This window comes from Gobio gobio (assembly GCF_949357685.1).
Source record: "Gobio gobio genome assembly, chromosome: 6".
Lineage (NCBI taxonomy): Eukaryota > Metazoa > Chordata > Actinopteri > Cypriniformes > Gobionidae > Gobio > Gobio gobio.
In genome coordinates this window covers 34,565,133-34,583,350 of record NC_137102.1, presented here as the reverse complement: position 1 = coordinate 34,583,350, position 18,218 = coordinate 34,565,133, and the positions used below count along the sequence as shown (strand labels likewise).

The following is an 18,218-nucleotide window of genomic DNA, read 5'->3' as shown; positions in this document are numbered from 1 at the left end:
ATGTGGAGACCAGACAGACTGTACAATATATGGGCGTGAATGATGGCACTCCTCATCAAAAGTGCACATTATACATACATACTTTTAAAACAAGACACTGATTATCTAGTCTCAGTCAATGTGTAGTTAAAAACTCTATACAACTGCACTGCACTAATTATGCAAGATGGAAAGCAATGTATTGATAATTTGACAGTGATTGACTTGATTTATAGGCTATATTGAATTTAAATGTTGATTAGCTGGACATACTGGTCAATGTGTGGATGCACATCCCTCAGTTAATAATAACCATAAATCAAGAATTGCTTCACCATATGTATTACAAAAATAAAAAAAAACTTTAACGTGCTATGGCAAGCCATTTTAGCTTTTATTCATTCACAGTTTATGCATTTTTGATATCAAGCATTACATTTTTTTACTATTTGCAATGTGAATTCTTGATTATTTTTACTAATAGTTAGTCAATAATAGCTAATACTAATAATAAAATAGACTGGTGTTGCCCATACTGATGCCGAAAATGCCCAGGCTGTAGAGAGAACCTAAGTTAATCCCAAAAGCCAAAGCTCAGAGTTATAATTTATTATTTTCTTCTTATTTATGTTTACGTTAATATTCACTTACTTAATAATATTCGCTTGTTATCTTAATATTCTATAGGAAATACTCTATTCAATAAATATTGTTTGTTTGAACCTCATTCTGTATTGCGACTGTTTTGTTTAAAGGAGGGAGGATTGTATTGGGATCACTGAAGTGTCAGGTGTGACTGTGTGGCAATGGCAAAATAGCTCACGGCGTCACGGGTCAGTTAGAGGGCCCCTTAGCAGAATTTTGCTTAGGGCCCCAGGGAGGTCAGGATCGGCACTGGAGAGGAGAAATTCTTCAGTCAGTTTTGGTGTTGGTCTAGTCATCTGTAACGGTACGGGTGAACCAGGAAAAGGCTGAAGACTCAACAAGATCACAATCAAACATAAACTTTAATCTTAACTTCACAGGAACATGAAGACGGTCAACGGAAACACAACCTTACACAACAGGTTAACATAACAGTGACTAGACAAAGACTGAAGGTGAGGGTGCAACTTAAGTAGTGAACAGAAACAAGATGATTAACTAGACACAGCTGGGACAAATTATCTAACGAGGGTAACCATGGGAACAACTGAACAAAGGAATGAATCAAAATAGAAACTGAAAATCCAAAACACTAACAGAACCGTGACAACATAGTTTTTTTTTCAGATGCCTTTTTAAAAGACTACAATTGTAAAATGTATGTATTATATATAAAATTCAACCCACCAAAGTGGCTAGTAGGAGTGACTGCATTACACACCACTGCTGAAATACACCCGCATTTGGCAGGGGTTAATGTCAAGCCCTGATTTTGTGGATTTTCAAAATACGAAATACTGTATTTGAAAAAAAAAAATTCCACACAGTATTTGGTATTTTATTTTGATAAATTTCAAATGAGGTATTTTGTACTTTAACTTTAAATACATTTTCATGTATCAATGCCCATACCGAAGGTAGTCCTTGTTTCCTATAGCACCACGGATGTCCTCCAGCAGCTCCAGGGTGGCTTCAGATGCTAGGTTCACTGCATTATTGTGTAGATCAGCATTATAGGAGCGCTCATCTTTACTGATCCCACTTCGAGGCTTCAGGGTACTGCTGAGATCAGCCTCTCCACCATGGCTACATTTACCTTTCACACATGCATAAAATATATATATATAAATAAAAATAAAATTGAAATGAAGTTGTAACACTTTTAAGAATATTTTCTCTCCAAACCCACACTAATTAAAAATAATAAAAATAATTATAAACTTTATCACTTTTAATCACTATTAAAATGTTTCTTAAAGGTGTGTAATATTTATGCAAATCTATTGACATAAATACAATATAATAGACATAACTATGTTTTCAATGGTTTATAAAGTCCCTACATAATGAACCATTGTTTTTATTACCTTAGAATGAGCCATTTCTATCTACATACACTGGGGGTCCCCTTACAGTGAAATCTCCATTTTGCGCCACCATGTTTCTACAGTAGCCCTAAACGGACAAACTGATCCACAGAGCGCTAGCTACTCTCTGCTGTTTCAGACGATGACATCTTTGTCCTGTGTCAGCCCCCGTTGCTTCCCTATGTGCTTCAAAAGGGAGGGGTGAGCGGTGGGCGGTTGTTTCGCAACCTCACCACTAAATGTTGCTAAAATGTAGGGGAGAGTGGGGCACAACCTAACGCGGGGTTAGTTGTAACACGCATGGTTTAAAACTTTCCACACATGCCAGGGTGACGAAACTTAGTGTATGTAACATGGATCCACTGAGGGACACCTGTGAACAATGATCAAACAATGAACCAATGACAGAACATGAATTTTTTTTGCCGCTGGCTCTGATGTCCTGTAGTGGTTTGTCTTGTGTGGATCTAACGGCGATCTTTGGTGTCATGAATCTATAATTTGTTTTTATAATCTGCCTAATCGTTTTGACTGAGGGCAAAGAGATGTTTCATAACTTTATTTTTTAAGGATATTTAAATATACATGCAGTGAAGATAATGTAGGAATTGTCTGGAACACATGTGTGTGGCTATTAATGTTTAATATATATTTTTAATGAAAATGAAAAGAGGCAGAGTGGTGTTTTATGACAATTCTCCTGGAGCGCATTGAATTGAGCATTGAGCTATAATTCGTCTTGTGTATATGTAACGGGTGATCTTTGGTCTCATGGATCTATAATTTGTTCCCTGGCAAATCGGCTGAGGGCAAAGTGAAGTTTCATTACTTTTTTATTTTTAGGCTATAACTTTACGTTACAGTTGTAGCCAACTAGCACTGACTTTGAATGTTTGACTGAATTGTTTGCTTTATTTCATGTATAGCTTAGTATACCTTTTACTTATACTTTTGTATTATTGATCATACATAAACTTGCATTTAACAAAAAGAGACTGGGTTGTGTTTCATGTCATTTAATGTTATCACAGAGATAATAATATTGTCTGAACCAGATATTTATATAGCCTACAGATTTTCTCCTCATTGTTGTCACCATAGATATCCATAATAAAGGCTAGATGTCTCGTCCGCGCTGCTGGCCAATGGAGGTCGACGTCCGCACCTGGCGGCCATCTTGTCACAGGCAGCTTGCTCACTCGTAACATTGTTTTCATGGGTGCTTGCACTTTTAAAATAACCATAACTTGCTAAATTTTCTACCGTTTTTCAAACTGTTTGGTTTGTTATAAACGTCAGAGATGTAGTTATGACACTGCATACTTATGAAAAATTATTCATAATTTGTTCAAGCATCCATAATTATAGCCACGTTAATAACGTTTGTAAGAAACCAAATCATTTGTAAATCCGTCAAGATTTCAGAGAGATATGAGTATTTGTGTTCATGCAGATCATCAGGTACCACAGAGCCCTGCCTGTGACAAGATGGCCGCCGGTGATGACGTTAGAGACTCCGCCGTATGACATCTAGCCTTTATTATGGATATCTATGGTTGTCACTACTAGAGCAAGCTCCTGATTGGTTAACGCGTGAATCACAATTCGCACAATTCGCTCAAATCTCAATTCGCTCAATTCGCGCCGTGTCATTCGCGCAAATCACGCAGCAGAATGTCTATTTGCGTCTTTGCATTGACTTAACATGTAAATCAATCACGTCATTCACGTCCGGTGTGAAAGCATCCTAACTCTGACCTAACCCTAATGCTGCTTTCACACCAAACGCGAATAGAGCGTGAAAATCACGTCTACCACGTCTAGTTGGACGCTTGAAAATTTTGAATCCATTCGCGCGTCCACAGTGAATTGGACGCGCGTATAAATCGAGCGTTTGAAGCGAAATAGATGCGCGTTCAAGGCGCTCCAGGAGAAATATGTCATAAAACACCACTCTGCCTCTTTTCATTTACATTAAAAATATATATTTAAAACAACTCCTACATTATATCTTCACTGCATGTGTATTTAAATATGTATTTAAAGTTATGAAACTTCTCTTTGCCCTCAGTCAAACGATTTGGCAGACAACATATTATAGATTCATGACACCAAAGACGCACCACTACAGGACATCAGAGCCAGCGGCAGACGGCAGAAGGACTTTTTGTGACACAATAGTAGTATTTTTAATTTATGCAGGGTTTCTCATCACGTCACTTTACCACGTGACAGCAGCAACCAGGGTCCTGATTGGTTAACGTGGCGCGAATTGACGCCAAAGTTCAGTTTTTTCAACTTGGGCGTCAGACGCGAATTCGCTTTAAACGCGTGAATGCACAAAAAGCACCACTCGCGCATTACGCGCGTATCGCACAAGACGCTCAATTTGTGTCCAATTCACGTCATTCATGATTCAAACTGCCGCACGAAACGCGTCTATTGCGCCGCAGGACCTCCAGAGGCTCGTCAACGTGCCTTTCCATTGACTTAACATGGAAATCACTCGCGCCAGACACTCTATTCGCATTCGGTGTTAATACAGCATAACGCTAACCCGTAGCATCAACATGCTAGTTACAACAACATTTTTCAGTTGTTTACACATAACTTAAAACCTCTCTTCTAGGAAGGCTGATAAAACACCAACATTTGTTGTAAGTTAATCAGTTAGCTTAAAAAGCAGTAGAAGTTGTTACTAATACATTTTGAGTTCACCAGTATGTATGCCCATGCGTGTTTCTGGTATAAACCTCTACATATGTCTCCTCACCTTGAGGTTTGTTAGGGGAGAACAAGACCATGTATCCTGAAGTGAGGTGCTTCCCATTCAGAATGGCAGGCAGCAGCTGGTTTGGACCACTGGCACATTCACTGCATGTTGGCATTGCAATGTCTGCACATGAACAAATACACATGCATTCCGTCTACAGCAGTATACAACACACATAAATCACAAACATGCTCTCAATTTACTGTTAATGAACAGTCAACATACAAATCTCATACTCTCCGCTGTAACCTGTTATCAGTTATGCACCAAGTCATCTACTTATCTCCCGTTTTCATTTAAAATATTGATTATTAAAAGGGGTCATGAACTGCGTTGTTTTATTGTTTTATTATGTTTCCTGGGGAAACATTTCCAATCAAAAATGATCATAATTTATAAATAAAAGGCATTTTTCCTACCCTGATTTTAGCCTTCTTCTCTGAATGCTCTGTTTTAAGGGGCGTGTCTGCTGTGAGACTTCAGTGTAAACGCCCACTGTTGTGATTGGCTAACGTCTTTCTATTTGAAAGCTAAGCTAAGGATTACTCTCTCTTTTAGCACATTTTTACTATTACAGCTCTCATGGTTAACTGATCATGAAAAGTGTTGCATTACATTTAGATCTATGGCATTATATTTAGATCTATGGCATTATATTATTGCCGAGGTGAACACTGTAGCCGATCACAGACATGTTGAGTGCATGAAAGCAGTGCAAATGTGATAGTTAAGAGATTTGTTGAATAAAACGGGAGTCGCTGTGTGGCAAGCAGAGTGGGCCGGTGGCGAATGTTAATGAGCGCCAGCTGTGCGCCACACCGGGCTCGTCTCACGGCGGAACGTAACGGGGTTAGTTCGTATGGGAAGAAGGAGGCGGGAACCGGCGAACACTCAACCATACATTTTAATAAAATAAATCCACAAAATAAAATACCGGTGGCAGCCCCTCACGGACGACTGCCGCCTACATACAAAACAAACATAAATAAAACACAACTTAAAATCCAGGCCTGGTCGTCTCTCGTCTTGCACTGGCGTCTCTCCTCCTTTTATGCCCCCGTCACTCAACCGTGAGAAGAGCCCGGTGAGGCCGCGGTCCCTCGCCTCGCTGCTTGCCACACGCTGATAAACGCGTCACTGATAATCTCTCACTGTTTGATTGACAGCTCCAGGGCGTGCTGCTCCAACAATAGCAAAGGGAGCTTTCTTTGATCGTTTTCTTTATAGAATTTAATCACCGTTAAATAACAGATTATTATTATCCTACTTAGAGAAACAACGCAAGTTGACGTTTAGTCACTGGTTTGATTTACTGACACACAGACAAAGAACATCTGACTCTACATGAATCATTACATTTCAGATCATTACATAACAGAAATCACTGGTCTCAGATCAGGCATTGGAATTAACACAGTTACTTACATGTTGCATTACTGTCGAGCCCAGGCACTGCACAATATTTTGTAATCCTCAACGGCATGTTTATTGCTTGGTAGCTTGATCTGGTTTAACGCCACGTGGCCTATGTTACTAAAGGCTACCTATTCTATTGCATGTCATTCGTGAATTGGTGTGCGGGGCTCTCCCTTTGATGTCATAGATTCCCACTTAGAAAAACCTGTCGTTTGCTGGGCCTGGTGTCAATAAAAGCTTTTATGGACTAAAAAAAGAAGTTTTCAGTTCTGAAACTTACAGGATATTCTTATAGTATGATGATCTCTTATATGTCAAAAGCTCAAGGAAAATTTGATTTCTCAGTTCATGACCCCTTAAGAGCTATTACACATGAACACTGGACATGACAACATTAAAAGAATGGAGTAACTGCATTTATTTTCCACATATGTGTCTTTCTCATAAATCACACCCACTGGCTTTATCTACCTGCAATGTTCTCAATGTTGAGATCCGGTCTGATGAGGTTGGCATATGGACTTTTGTTCCCTAATTCAACCCAGTTACTGTGGCTGTAAAAATCCTGGGAACCCCCCCCCAAAAAAAAACATTAATTAAAATTAATGTATAACATAATATTAACAATATTAAAAGTTAGGTATATTAAAGCTTTTATATATAAAACATGCATCCTAACAAATATGCATGAAAAAAAAAATATATATATATATATAGACATCTGCTGACAAATATTCTTAACTGAATGTTTTACATAACATTAAAATTTTAAACTTTTTTTTTTTTGCTTAAAGACATTTTAGAGAAACATGTGACACAACCAGAAACAAAAGCATTTCTTATAAAAAAGGAAGCATTTTATTTAATTAAGAAAGGCATTTCTTTTGTTTATGGTTATATACTAAATAACTCTCTTTTTGTATATATATATATTCCTTATTGTATCTTTAAAAAGAATTTCAGCCCGATGCAGTAATCATTTTCACGTCCAGCACCACGTTGTTTAAATAGCAAATACACTCGCCCCCATCTGTTGGCCCATGGGCATGCTGGTCTGAAAACAAGGTGTGTTCAGGCGCATTATTGGCACGTTGCTATTTTGAGGAAACTGAAAACGACTGCGCCATTGACCAACAAAAACCTTGTCCCAAACCCATTTAAAGGGCACATTAGTAATTAGATTCCTCTCTGGAGAAGCGTTCAGTCTTTCCGTTCGCAAATTCCGCAATGTAAATAGCAAATCCGCCATGACACAATGCAACCAGCTTTTAAAGTCAAGTCAAGTCACCTTTATTTATATAGCGCTTTTTACAATGCAGATTGTTTCAAAGCAGCTTCACAGTGGTAACAGGAAAATAATGCAACAGAATTTAATTCGGCTGTACAGCTGCTCTGGAGCAAAAGTGGATTCGGACATGTACACCTGCTGCATGTGCTTCAGACCATGCGCTCAAATTGTTAAAATAGGGCCAAAGTCTCAAAAACGCAGTTTGAAATTTATTAGCTTGAAAACATATCTTTCAAAAAAAACATGACAACCATAAAAAAAAAAAAATTCTTATCATAACAATATAAATGTGTTAAATAGTGCAAATAGTTAATAAGTGAAACCATGTTATTGAGCAATTTTGCAGCAATATGCTTGTCATAGTCACTGACTGTATCTCCCTCTTACTCACCTGCAGTGTGTGACACACTCGCCCCAGTGTTTCTCTGGCTGATTTAAAGTTGCCGGTGCGGACATTAGCTTTAATGGCTGCAGTCCCCTGAATGATGAGGTTGCGCCCCTCAGTGAAGGCCTCATTATTGAAGTGGTGCGGTGCACTGGCCATGAAATCACGGTCCACAAATCCATTCTGCATGTAGATCTGATTCAGTGCTGTACGGAACTTGGCTCCTGAAACCTCACCTGTGGCCCTGCCCAGACATGCATGCAGCAGCTCTTCAGGTGATGAGCCCTGTGTTAAAGTGGAAAAAATAATTTATTTGTCATCCTTTTGAGTAATGACTTACATTTCTCAAAACAAAGCTATTGTTTGTCTTCAGAAGACTTGCACAATTTTAATGGCTTGTTTATAGAGTTTTTTATGCCCCTACTTGTACACAAACTCACCGTTGGATCGAATTGTCTTCCTTTTGATTCAGCCACTGCTTCACACACCTCGTGGAGCTTTGCCATCACAGCATGACCAGTAATGGTCACATGGGTGTTTCCGCTACCCCCCACTGACATAAATGCCTGCACCCTGGGCACTACTAGTACGATCAGGGCCACGATGGGCACTGATGACTTCATGATCATCTGAGTCAAGAAGAATACAATTAAGTAATTTATTAATGCTTGCCTGCACAATAATTAAATAAATAAATAAATACCACCACTAATGCTTAGTTTAAGTTATCTAAGAACAGTAATAGACATTTTCATTGTATGCCTTTTCTCAATCATTAATCTGCTTTTATGAAAATACAGCCATATGTTGAGCAATAATGTGCGACAAAATGCTATATTTCTATTAATGTGGAAAAACGAAACTAACTAAACCAGTAGACAAATTAAAGGAAAAGAGAGAGTACTAAATATAACAAAATGTTGAAACACACACACACACACACACACACACACACATACATACACCGATAATGCATAACATTATGAGGGAGAAGTGAATAACACTGATTATCTTTTCATTTCGGCACCTGTTAGTGGGTGGGATATATTAGGCAGCAAGTGAACATTTTGTCCTCAAAGTTGATGTGTTAGAAGCAGAAAAAATGGGCAAGTGTAAGGATTAGAGTGAGTGTAACAAGGGCCAAACTGTGATGGCTAGAAGAGAGAGCATGTCCATAACTGCAGCTTTTGTGGGGTGTTCCCAGTCTGCAGTGGTCAGTATCTATCAAAAGTGGTTCAAGGAAGGAACAGTGGTGAACCGGCAACAGGGTCATGGGCGGCCTAGGCTCATTGATGCACGTGGGGAGCGAAGGCTGGCCCATGTGGTCCGATCAGACGAGCTACTGTAGCTCAGATTGCTCAAGACCTTAATGCTGGTTCGGATAGAAAGGTGTCAGAATACACAGTGCATCGCAGTTTGTTGCGTATGGGGCTGCATAGCCGCAGACCAGCCAGGGTGCCCATGCTGACCCCTGTCCACCGCCGAAAGCCCCAACAGTGGGCACGTGAGCATCAGAACTGGATCACGGAACAATGGAAGAAGGTGGCGTGGTCTGATGAATCACGTTTTCTTTTACATCACGTGGATGGCCGGGTGCTTGTGCGTTGCTTACCTGGGGAACACATGGCACCAGGATGCACTATGTGAATAAGGCAGTGTGATGCTTTGGGCAATGTTCTGCTATGAAACCTTGGGTCCTGAAATCCATGTGGACGTTACTTTGACACGTACAACCTACCTAAGCATTGTTTCAGACCATGCACATCCTTTCATGGAAATGGTATTCCCTGGTGGCTGTGTCCTCTTTTAGCAGGATAATGCGGCCCTGCCACAAAGCAAAAATGGTTCAGGAATGGTTTTAGGAGCACAACGAGTTTGAGGTGTTGACTTGGCCTCCAAATTCCTCTGATCTCAATCCAATCGAGCATCTGTGGAATGTGCTGAACAAACGATCCATGGAGGCCCCACCTCACAACTTACAGGACTTGGATCTGAAGGATCTGCTGCTAACATCTTGGTGCCAGATACCACAGCACACCTTCAGGGGTCTAGTGGAGTCCATGCCTCGACGGGTCAGCACTGTTTTGGCAGCAAAAGGGGGACCAACACAATATTAGGAATTTTACAACGACAAGATCGACACATCTGTCGCACTTAAATTCTTTACTGATGCTGCTCCTACAATTGGTTATAGAGGTTTTTACAATAACCAGTGGTTTGCTAGCGCTTGGCCAAACAAATTGTCGGCTATTCCATCTAACTCTCATTCAACAGCGCTGTTAGAATTATATCCTGTGGTCGTGGCCTGCATTCTTTAGGGCAAACAATGGTCCAGGAAACAAATCCTCATGTACTGCGACAATGAAGCTACTGTTCACATTATTAATAATGGGCGCTCCTTAGTTCCCTTTATTAATAGATTTTTAAGGCGTCTAACATGGACATGTATTAATGATCATTTTACGATCCGTGCTGCACACATACCTGGCCTCGACAACAAAATAGCTGACAGCCTGTCTCGTTTTAAATTTCAGGAGTTCAAAATACTGTGCCCAGATGCCTCTCCCTCGAGCCTAACTTGCCCAGAATTCGCATTGACTGTTCTCAACTAAACGCCAGCATCACATTATATGAGATCAAGTCTGGCCAAATCTACATTAAAAGTTTATGACTCTGCTTGGCTTCGCTTCACTCTTCGCTCTACCATTTCAGTTTCAGTTTTGCCTGTTAATTTAGCTATTGAATGCTCATACATCATGTATTGTCATTTAGCGCAAAAAATGCAGCCCTCCTTCATTAAAAGTCAGGTTTCAGGCATTCAGTTTCATCTAAGATACTTGGATCCATCCATTTGCAGCTTGTTGGGACATCCATCTCTTTGTCTGCTCCTCGATGTCTTCAAAAAAGAAGCACCAAATGGCAATGACAAATGCCTTCCCCTTACTCTTTCTCTTGTCAAAAAACTGGTGATAAGACAGGGGTGTTTCAATACGAGAATTTACTGAAGGCTGTTTCTTTGTGCCTTTTATGGGTTTCTCAGAGTTGGTGAATTCACTACACGCAATAATACATTTGATCCCTCTTATGATTTGTCTCAATTTAAGATTGAACATTGGTCTGGGGAGTCTGCTGTGTATTTTCTACTGCACAAGAGGCGTGATAAACGAGCATAAATTAAATCACTGTACGCAATTGGATAGTCCTTCAACCAATCAGACCACAAGAGGCGTGATAAACGAGCATAATTCAAATGACTCTGTATGCAATTGGATAGTCCTTCAACCAATCAGACCACAAGAGGCGTGATCAACGGGCAACGACCCATCGCTTCTCTATCCATCATCGTGTTAAACCCACCAATAGCACACCAGGTGGAAAAGCCAGTTTGTGATTGGTTCCCGCAAAAGTGTAACAGAAGGACTGAGTTGCAGGGTGAAATCAAATCGCTGGCAGATCAGGCTGGTTTTACCCAGTCTATCTTATGATCTCACTGTATCAGATATCACTTTTGACAAATTTTTTACCATTACGCTTAAACATTCTAAGTCTGACAAAGAATCTAAAGGTATTCCAATTGTCATTGCTCGTACTAACAGTTGTTTGCCCTTTTTATTCCATGTCCCGGTACCTGAGTTTTCGCCCTCATGCTTGTCCTGATGAACCTCTGTTTATCACAATGGAGAGAAAAGCTTTTTGTCCAAATCCTGGTTTGCTGCTCGTCTCCGCATGGTCTCCGCTCGTCGCAGCAGCAACAACAGCAGCCTCCGTCACAACGACTCCCACACTGAAAGCTCTGGGACGATGGTCCTCTGTCGCATATGAACGTTACGTTCGTCCTGGAGTTAAGGACATTTTAGATGCACAAAAAGCTATTGGATATATCTGAGATGTTGCTTCTCATTTTTGATTTCCTCTTGTTTCTTTAAGGTACATGTAATCAGCTGTAGTATTTCTTTTTTTTTCTTATGTGTTTGTATGCTAATGTCCCAAAGGGTAGTCAAAGCTATTGCTGCAGGGTGTATGCTTCCCCGACTGGACTAGGCCTACTAGTTATACTAGATCTGAGATCATACAACATGCTTGTTGTAACAAATTTTGCTGCTGCCGTCTGAGCTATTAGGGTGAGGACTAGGCCTACTGCCGCTAGGGGTGTAAGCTTTCCCCACTAGATCCCTACAATTATTATAATTTGGCTACAGCAACACGCTTGTTGCAAATATGTCCCTGCTTCAGCTTTGGGGTGATACTTCCGCAATAAAATTAGGTTTATTGTGCTCACAATTTGCCGCTAGCATCAGAATGTTTAAATCTTTATCAGCATCAGTTATGTTGGGGGTATTTGGCATATGGTTGGTTTTGGGGTTTTAATTTGCTAGTCTCCCTGCTCTGTCCAAGCATGGCTGCATGGACGGGCATGTGGAGTTTGCCCAGAACAGAACCATACCTTCAACAGTAACTGTATGCATTTATCATTATAATAAATATACATTTGACGAAAGTGGCCACGTCAGTCAAGCTTGCACCAGCTGGCAGTCAGCTGTTTCCGACGTGTACAATGCAGTCGTAACACTTATCACAGCGGTTCATTTAAATCCCCCTTCATTCAGCCTCTCTCTATTGCTTAGCTGTTTGCTGCATCTAACTCTCCCCTCCATCCCCAATTCCACCTAGCTGGAATCTGTAATCTAATCAGATTTCTGTTCGAGACTCTCTTCAGCATACAGTAATTAATTGTACCGTCCTTCCTCATGTATTTCAGCTTGTTTACAATTAGTGTAATTTGTGATTGTATTTATGTTATGTTGTATTTATATATTTTTTTTGAGTATGGGCCAAAGTGACGTCAACAAGTACGGGCCGTACAGGTTCTTCTCCCGGAAGGGCGCGCGCACACGTCGACCAGAGCAAGAGAGAAAACGCATGCCCATCGGCTTTAGGGAAGTCGTCGGCTGCGCTAAACATGTCACAGGACTTCATGAAATCAACAATGTCACCAAAGATGTGTGTTTTTGGTTGTCAGGGCAAGACAACCCTGCACAGCTTCTCAAAGAACCCAGCGTTAATGGGACAGTGGATGGAGTTTGTTTTTCCAGAGCAGCAACGGAGTTGTGCAAGTCTTTTTGTTTGCTCCCTGCAATTCGGCGACGATGGTTTATAAACAAGGCCCAGTTCAACTTTTGTAGCTCGTCTAATGCTGAAAGGTGGAGCAGTCCCAACAATAAAGGTTCACGTTTGTGCGTTGGAAGCAGGCGGTGAGTAAAACTGCTTCAAATGTCTTTGTGTTGTTAGCTATCGACTCTACTATTCTATATTATGTAAACATGCACTAGTCTGATGTGCAAAACCATTCCGCTTTCTACTGCTATCGTTAAATCGCATACAATAGTACATAAACCAAATGATGTCCTCATAAACCACGAGTAAACACACAAAAATATTGTAAAACTTGCGCATGACAAGCCGCTAAGCAAGTATATAAGTTACAGTATATACCATTGTGACGTCCTGCTGTAGTCGTCGTTGCTGTTTCTCCTGTTCAATTCCAGCCTCTAGATCTGATTCTGGATCATATATGTATCGCTAAATCTGATTGATCTCCATGGTTTATTTAGGATAACGTTTTTTTTTCCACGTTTAAGGATGTCACAGCTTTCAGACGCTCTCAACGCAATAGCTGCACGCACTCGTGATTCTTTAGCTCCGCCCACACGATACGCCTCCAACCGCTCGTTTTTTTCGGAAAGACTCGGTACAGCCTATCTTTCTTTTATAAATATAATAAAACTAAAAACGGAGATATGAAGGATGCAATACTACTTTATAGGCACTCAAGATTGATATGAGATTGACTGAAACTGAGTGTTTCACCCCCCCCCCCCTTTAATAAAAAAAAGTCAGATTTTTTTATTCGCCATTTGTTTCTTATATTAACAATAGAAATTATGTTGTATTCTCTGTACCTGTGACTGTAAGGGATGAGCGATGATTCTGAGAAGAGAGAGAGAGTTTGAGGATGCGAGGATGCGTTACATTCAGAAATTATCACCCTATTCTTTTAATCTTTACTCTTTCACTATAGAGCTTTGGAGCCTTTAAATGTTTGGGGCTCAAAAATAATTGTCATTTGGAACACATTCATAGAGTTATTTTTATTTTTAATTAGACACTTACTGTTGAGTGAGGCTCCAATCCATAAGACCAACTTTCGACCAACCATTCACATAAAAACTTTATTTATTAATAAATTACATTTATTTTCATTTGCATTTGTGGGCCCCACTCCCACAAAGAGTTTTCCAGTATATCATAATCTTTGGAAACAAAAGTCACATTCTGCAATAAGTCTACACCTGTTCACGTTGAAGTCCCAGAAACTTCAGGAAGTTGTTCAGTCAAAAAAATTATTGTCTGTATGTCATTACAAGTTCAATGAATGTTCCTTATGCAATACATTTATAATAAGCTATTGTGACTTTTTAATAATCTCATCAATGTTTATTCTTGTAATGTGTAGTCTGTTTTAGTTTCGATTTGACTGTGTTCTGTTTTTACCTGCTATGGTCCCTAGTTAGTTCCCTAATTACATTCACCCGTCAGTCATTTGTTCCCTTACTTCCTGTATATTTAAACTCTTAGTTTCCTCTGTTCATTCTTACGTGTCATCAGTGTTAATTTATGTGGTTAAGTTATGTTCTTCTTCTGATATCTCCTGAGGGTTCTGTTTTTGGATTTATTAAAAACTGCTTTTGTTCCCTATTCCTTTCAATGTGTGCTTCATTACAGGCCCTACTCGTGACAGAACACAGAACCAATAACATATTTTTTTAAGCCCCCCCCTCCCCCCTTTTTTTCCTCTCTCTTCCGCATCATGGACATACCTGCTGTGTGTCTCCTGTTGTTGGAGCAAGGAGATCGCTGCCTAGAGGACCACACCAAGGACTTTTTAGATCTGGCATGCCTCACACATTATCCTGATTGCTCGCTTTGTATGTTTTATTATATTAGCTTCAGTGAGTGATCCAAGACACGCCTGCCTGGTGTTGGTCCTCAGGGAGATTTCGCTGTATTCGTGGAGTGGTTGCTGGTGAACAATGGGTTGCTGTTCACCATCTGCCCAACGGAGGACATCACCAGCCCAACTCATGACCCAGAGCCCAGCCAGCCACCACCCACACACTGCACAGAGCGAACACCAGAGTCCACCGCAGTCAGTGAGCCTGAGCCTACCACAATGCACTAGTCAGTAAAGAGGACTGAGCGAACCATCGGCCCATAGCCCAAGCCCCACAGAGAGTCTGACCAGGTGTGTGATGACCAGTGGTTAAATTGTGATTTATTAAGTGGGGGGGCTCTCCCTAGGAGGGCCCGGGGGTATGCTCCCCCGTTAATTAAAAAAAAAATCATTATATGGCACTTTCTGGAGAGTTTTGCGCAAAGAAATGGAGAAATTGAGTCTTACATAATATGTGAAAAACTGCGAGGTTAAGAGCATATACTTTGCATTGTTGTAGTATCAACAGGTATTAGGACATTTAGGATTTACATTACTGTTAATCAGTCATCACTTGACTACACATTGTATTACCTTGTTATGATATAGTGACCCGTACATAATGTGCCACATGAAGAGACAGTGCAGCATATGACAGTAGCAACAGCTGAGAAGATTTGGGTCTGTGGTGACCAGGTCCACCTCACACAAACTTCCTTCTCCCATTCTCTCTCTTTACTACTACAACACACACACACACACACACACACACACACACACACACACACACACACACACACACACACACACACACACACACACACACACACACACACAGCCTACTCTGCGTCATTTCACATCAAGGTATGCACAAGTCACAAAAATAAAATCAGTCTATCCTTGTGGAAAGGTTGCTTGGTAGCTAAAAGTAGGTCTAGCAAGTCTTATATTACTGTAATTCACACAGATCAAACACAAATATGCTGACTGAATAGATTGCTAGTTTATTTTGAGTAGCCAGCTAGCAGTTCACTTGGCAGTTTGCTGATCATCCATTGTCTAAAGTAAAATGCTCAAAACATCTGAGAAAAATCACATGGTCAACCTAGTCTTGGCTTCAAATGTCTTTGTGTTGTTAGCTATCGACTCTACTATTCTATATTATGTAAACATGCACTAGTCTGATGTGCAAAACCATTCCGCTTTCTACTGCTATCGTTAAATCGCATACAATAGTACATAAACCAAATGATGTCCTCATAAACCACGAGTAAACACACAAAAATATTGTAAAACTTGCGCATGACAAGCCGCTAAGCAAGTATATAAGTTACAGTATATACCATTGTGATGTCCTGCTGTAGTCGTCGTTGCTGTTTCTCCTGTTCAATTCCAGCCTCTAGATCTGATTCTGGATCATATATGTATCGCTAAATCTGATTGATCTCCATGGTTTATTTAGGATAACGTTTTTTTTCCACGTTTAAGGATGTCACAGCTTTCAGACGCTCTCAATGCAATAGCTGCACGCACTCGTGATTCTTTAGCTCCGCCCACACGATACGCCTCCAACCGCTCGTTTTTTTCAGAAAGACTCGGTACAGCCTATCTTTCTTTTATAAATATAATAAAACTAAAAACGGAGATATGAAGGATGCAATACTACTTTATAGGCACTCAAGATTGATATGAGATTGACTGAAACTGAGTGTTTCACCCCCCCCCTTAATAAAAAAAAGTCCGATTTTTTTATTCGCCTTTTGTTTCTTATATTAACAATAGAAATTATGTTGTATTCTCTGTACCTGTGACTGTAAGGGATGAGCGATGATTCTGAGAAGAGAGAGAGAGTTTGAGGATGCGAGGATGCGTTACATTCAGAAATTATCACCCTATTCTTTTAATCTTTACTCTTTCACTATAGAGCTTTGGAGCCTTTAAATGTTTGGGGCTCAAAAATAATTGTCATTTGGAACACATTCATAGAGTTATTTTTAATTAGACACTTACTGTTGAGTGAGGCTCCAATCCATAAGACCAACTTTCGACCAACCATTCACATAAAAACTTTATTTATTAATAAATTACATTTATTTTCATTTGCATTTGTGGGCCCCACTCCCACAAAGAGTTTTCCAGTATATCATAATCTTTGGAAACAAAAGTCACATTCTGCAATAAGTCTACACCTGTTCACGTTGAAGTCCCAGAAACTTCAGGAAGTTGTTCAGTCAAAAAAATTATTGTCTGTATGTCATTACAAGTTCAATGAATGTTCCTTATGCAATACATTTATAATAAGCTATTGTGACTTTTTAATAATCTCATCAATGTTTATTCTTGTAATGTGTAGTCTGTTTTAGTTTCGATTTGACTGTGTTCTGTTTTTACCTGCTATGGTCCCTAGTTAGTTCCCTAATTACATTCACCCGTCAGTCATTTGTTCCCTTACTTCCTGTATATTTAAACTCTTAGTTTCCTCTGTTCATTCTTACGTGTCATCAGTGTTAATTTATGTGGTTAAGTTATGTTCTTCTTCTGATATCTCCTGAGGGTTCTGTTTTTGGATTTATTAAAAACTGCTTTTGTTCCCTATTCCTTTCAATGTGCGCTTCATTACAGCCACTACTCGTGACAGAACACAGAACCAATAACATATTTTTTTTAAGCCCCCCCCCTCCCCCCTTTTTTTCTCTCTCTTCCGCATCATGGACATACCTGCTGTGTGTCTCCTGTTGTTGGAGCAAGGAGATCGCTGCCTAGAGGACCACACCAAGGACTTTTTAGATCTGGCATGCCTCACACATTATCCTGATTGCTCGCTTTGTATGTTTTATTATATTAGCTTCAGTGAGTGATCCAAGACACGCCTGCCTGGTGTTGGTCCTCAGGGAGATTTCGCTGTATTCGTGGAGTGGTTGCTGGTGAACAATGGGTTGCTGTTCACCATCTGCCCAACGGAGGACATCACCAGCCCAACTCATGACCCAAAGCCCAGCCAGCCACCACCCACACACTGCACAGAGCGCACACCAGAGTCCACCGCAGTCAGTGAGCCTGAGCCTACCACAATGTACTAGTCAGTAAAGAGGACTGAGCGAACCATCGGCCCATAGCCCAAGCCCCACAGAGAGTCTGACCAGGTGTGTGATGACCAGTGGTTAAATTGTGATTTATTAAGTGGGGGGGCTCTCCCTAGGAGGGCCCGGGGGTATGCTCCCCCGTTAATTAAAAAAAAAATCATTATATGGCACTTTCTGGAGAGTTTTGCGCAAAGAAATGGAGAAATTGAGTCTTACATAATATGTGAAAAACTGAGAGGTTAAGAGCATATACTTTGCATTGTTGTAGTATCAACAGGTATTAGGACATTT

At 40.2% G+C, this 18,218-nt stretch overlaps 1 protein-coding gene across 1 annotated transcript in view; it reads right to left on the bottom strand.

The window, feature by feature from the left end:
• Positions 1–18,218, bottom strand: part of LOC307127973 (von Willebrand factor A domain-containing protein 7-like) — a 51,266-nt gene that overhangs the window by 26,588 nt on the left and 6,460 nt on the right. Inside the window, exons 2-6 of the mRNA XM_079819472.1 lie at positions 8,294–8,482; positions 7,860–8,138; positions 6,652–6,745; positions 4,765–4,887; positions 1,537–1,720 (exon numbers count right to left, since the gene is read on the bottom strand). Of these exons, the coding sequence (XP_079675598.1) occupies positions 1,537–1,720; positions 4,765–4,887; positions 6,652–6,745; positions 7,860–8,138; positions 8,294–8,482 (869 nt within the window). The remainder of the gene's footprint in view (positions 1–1,536; positions 1,721–4,764; positions 4,888–6,651; positions 6,746–7,859; positions 8,139–8,293; positions 8,483–18,218) is intronic.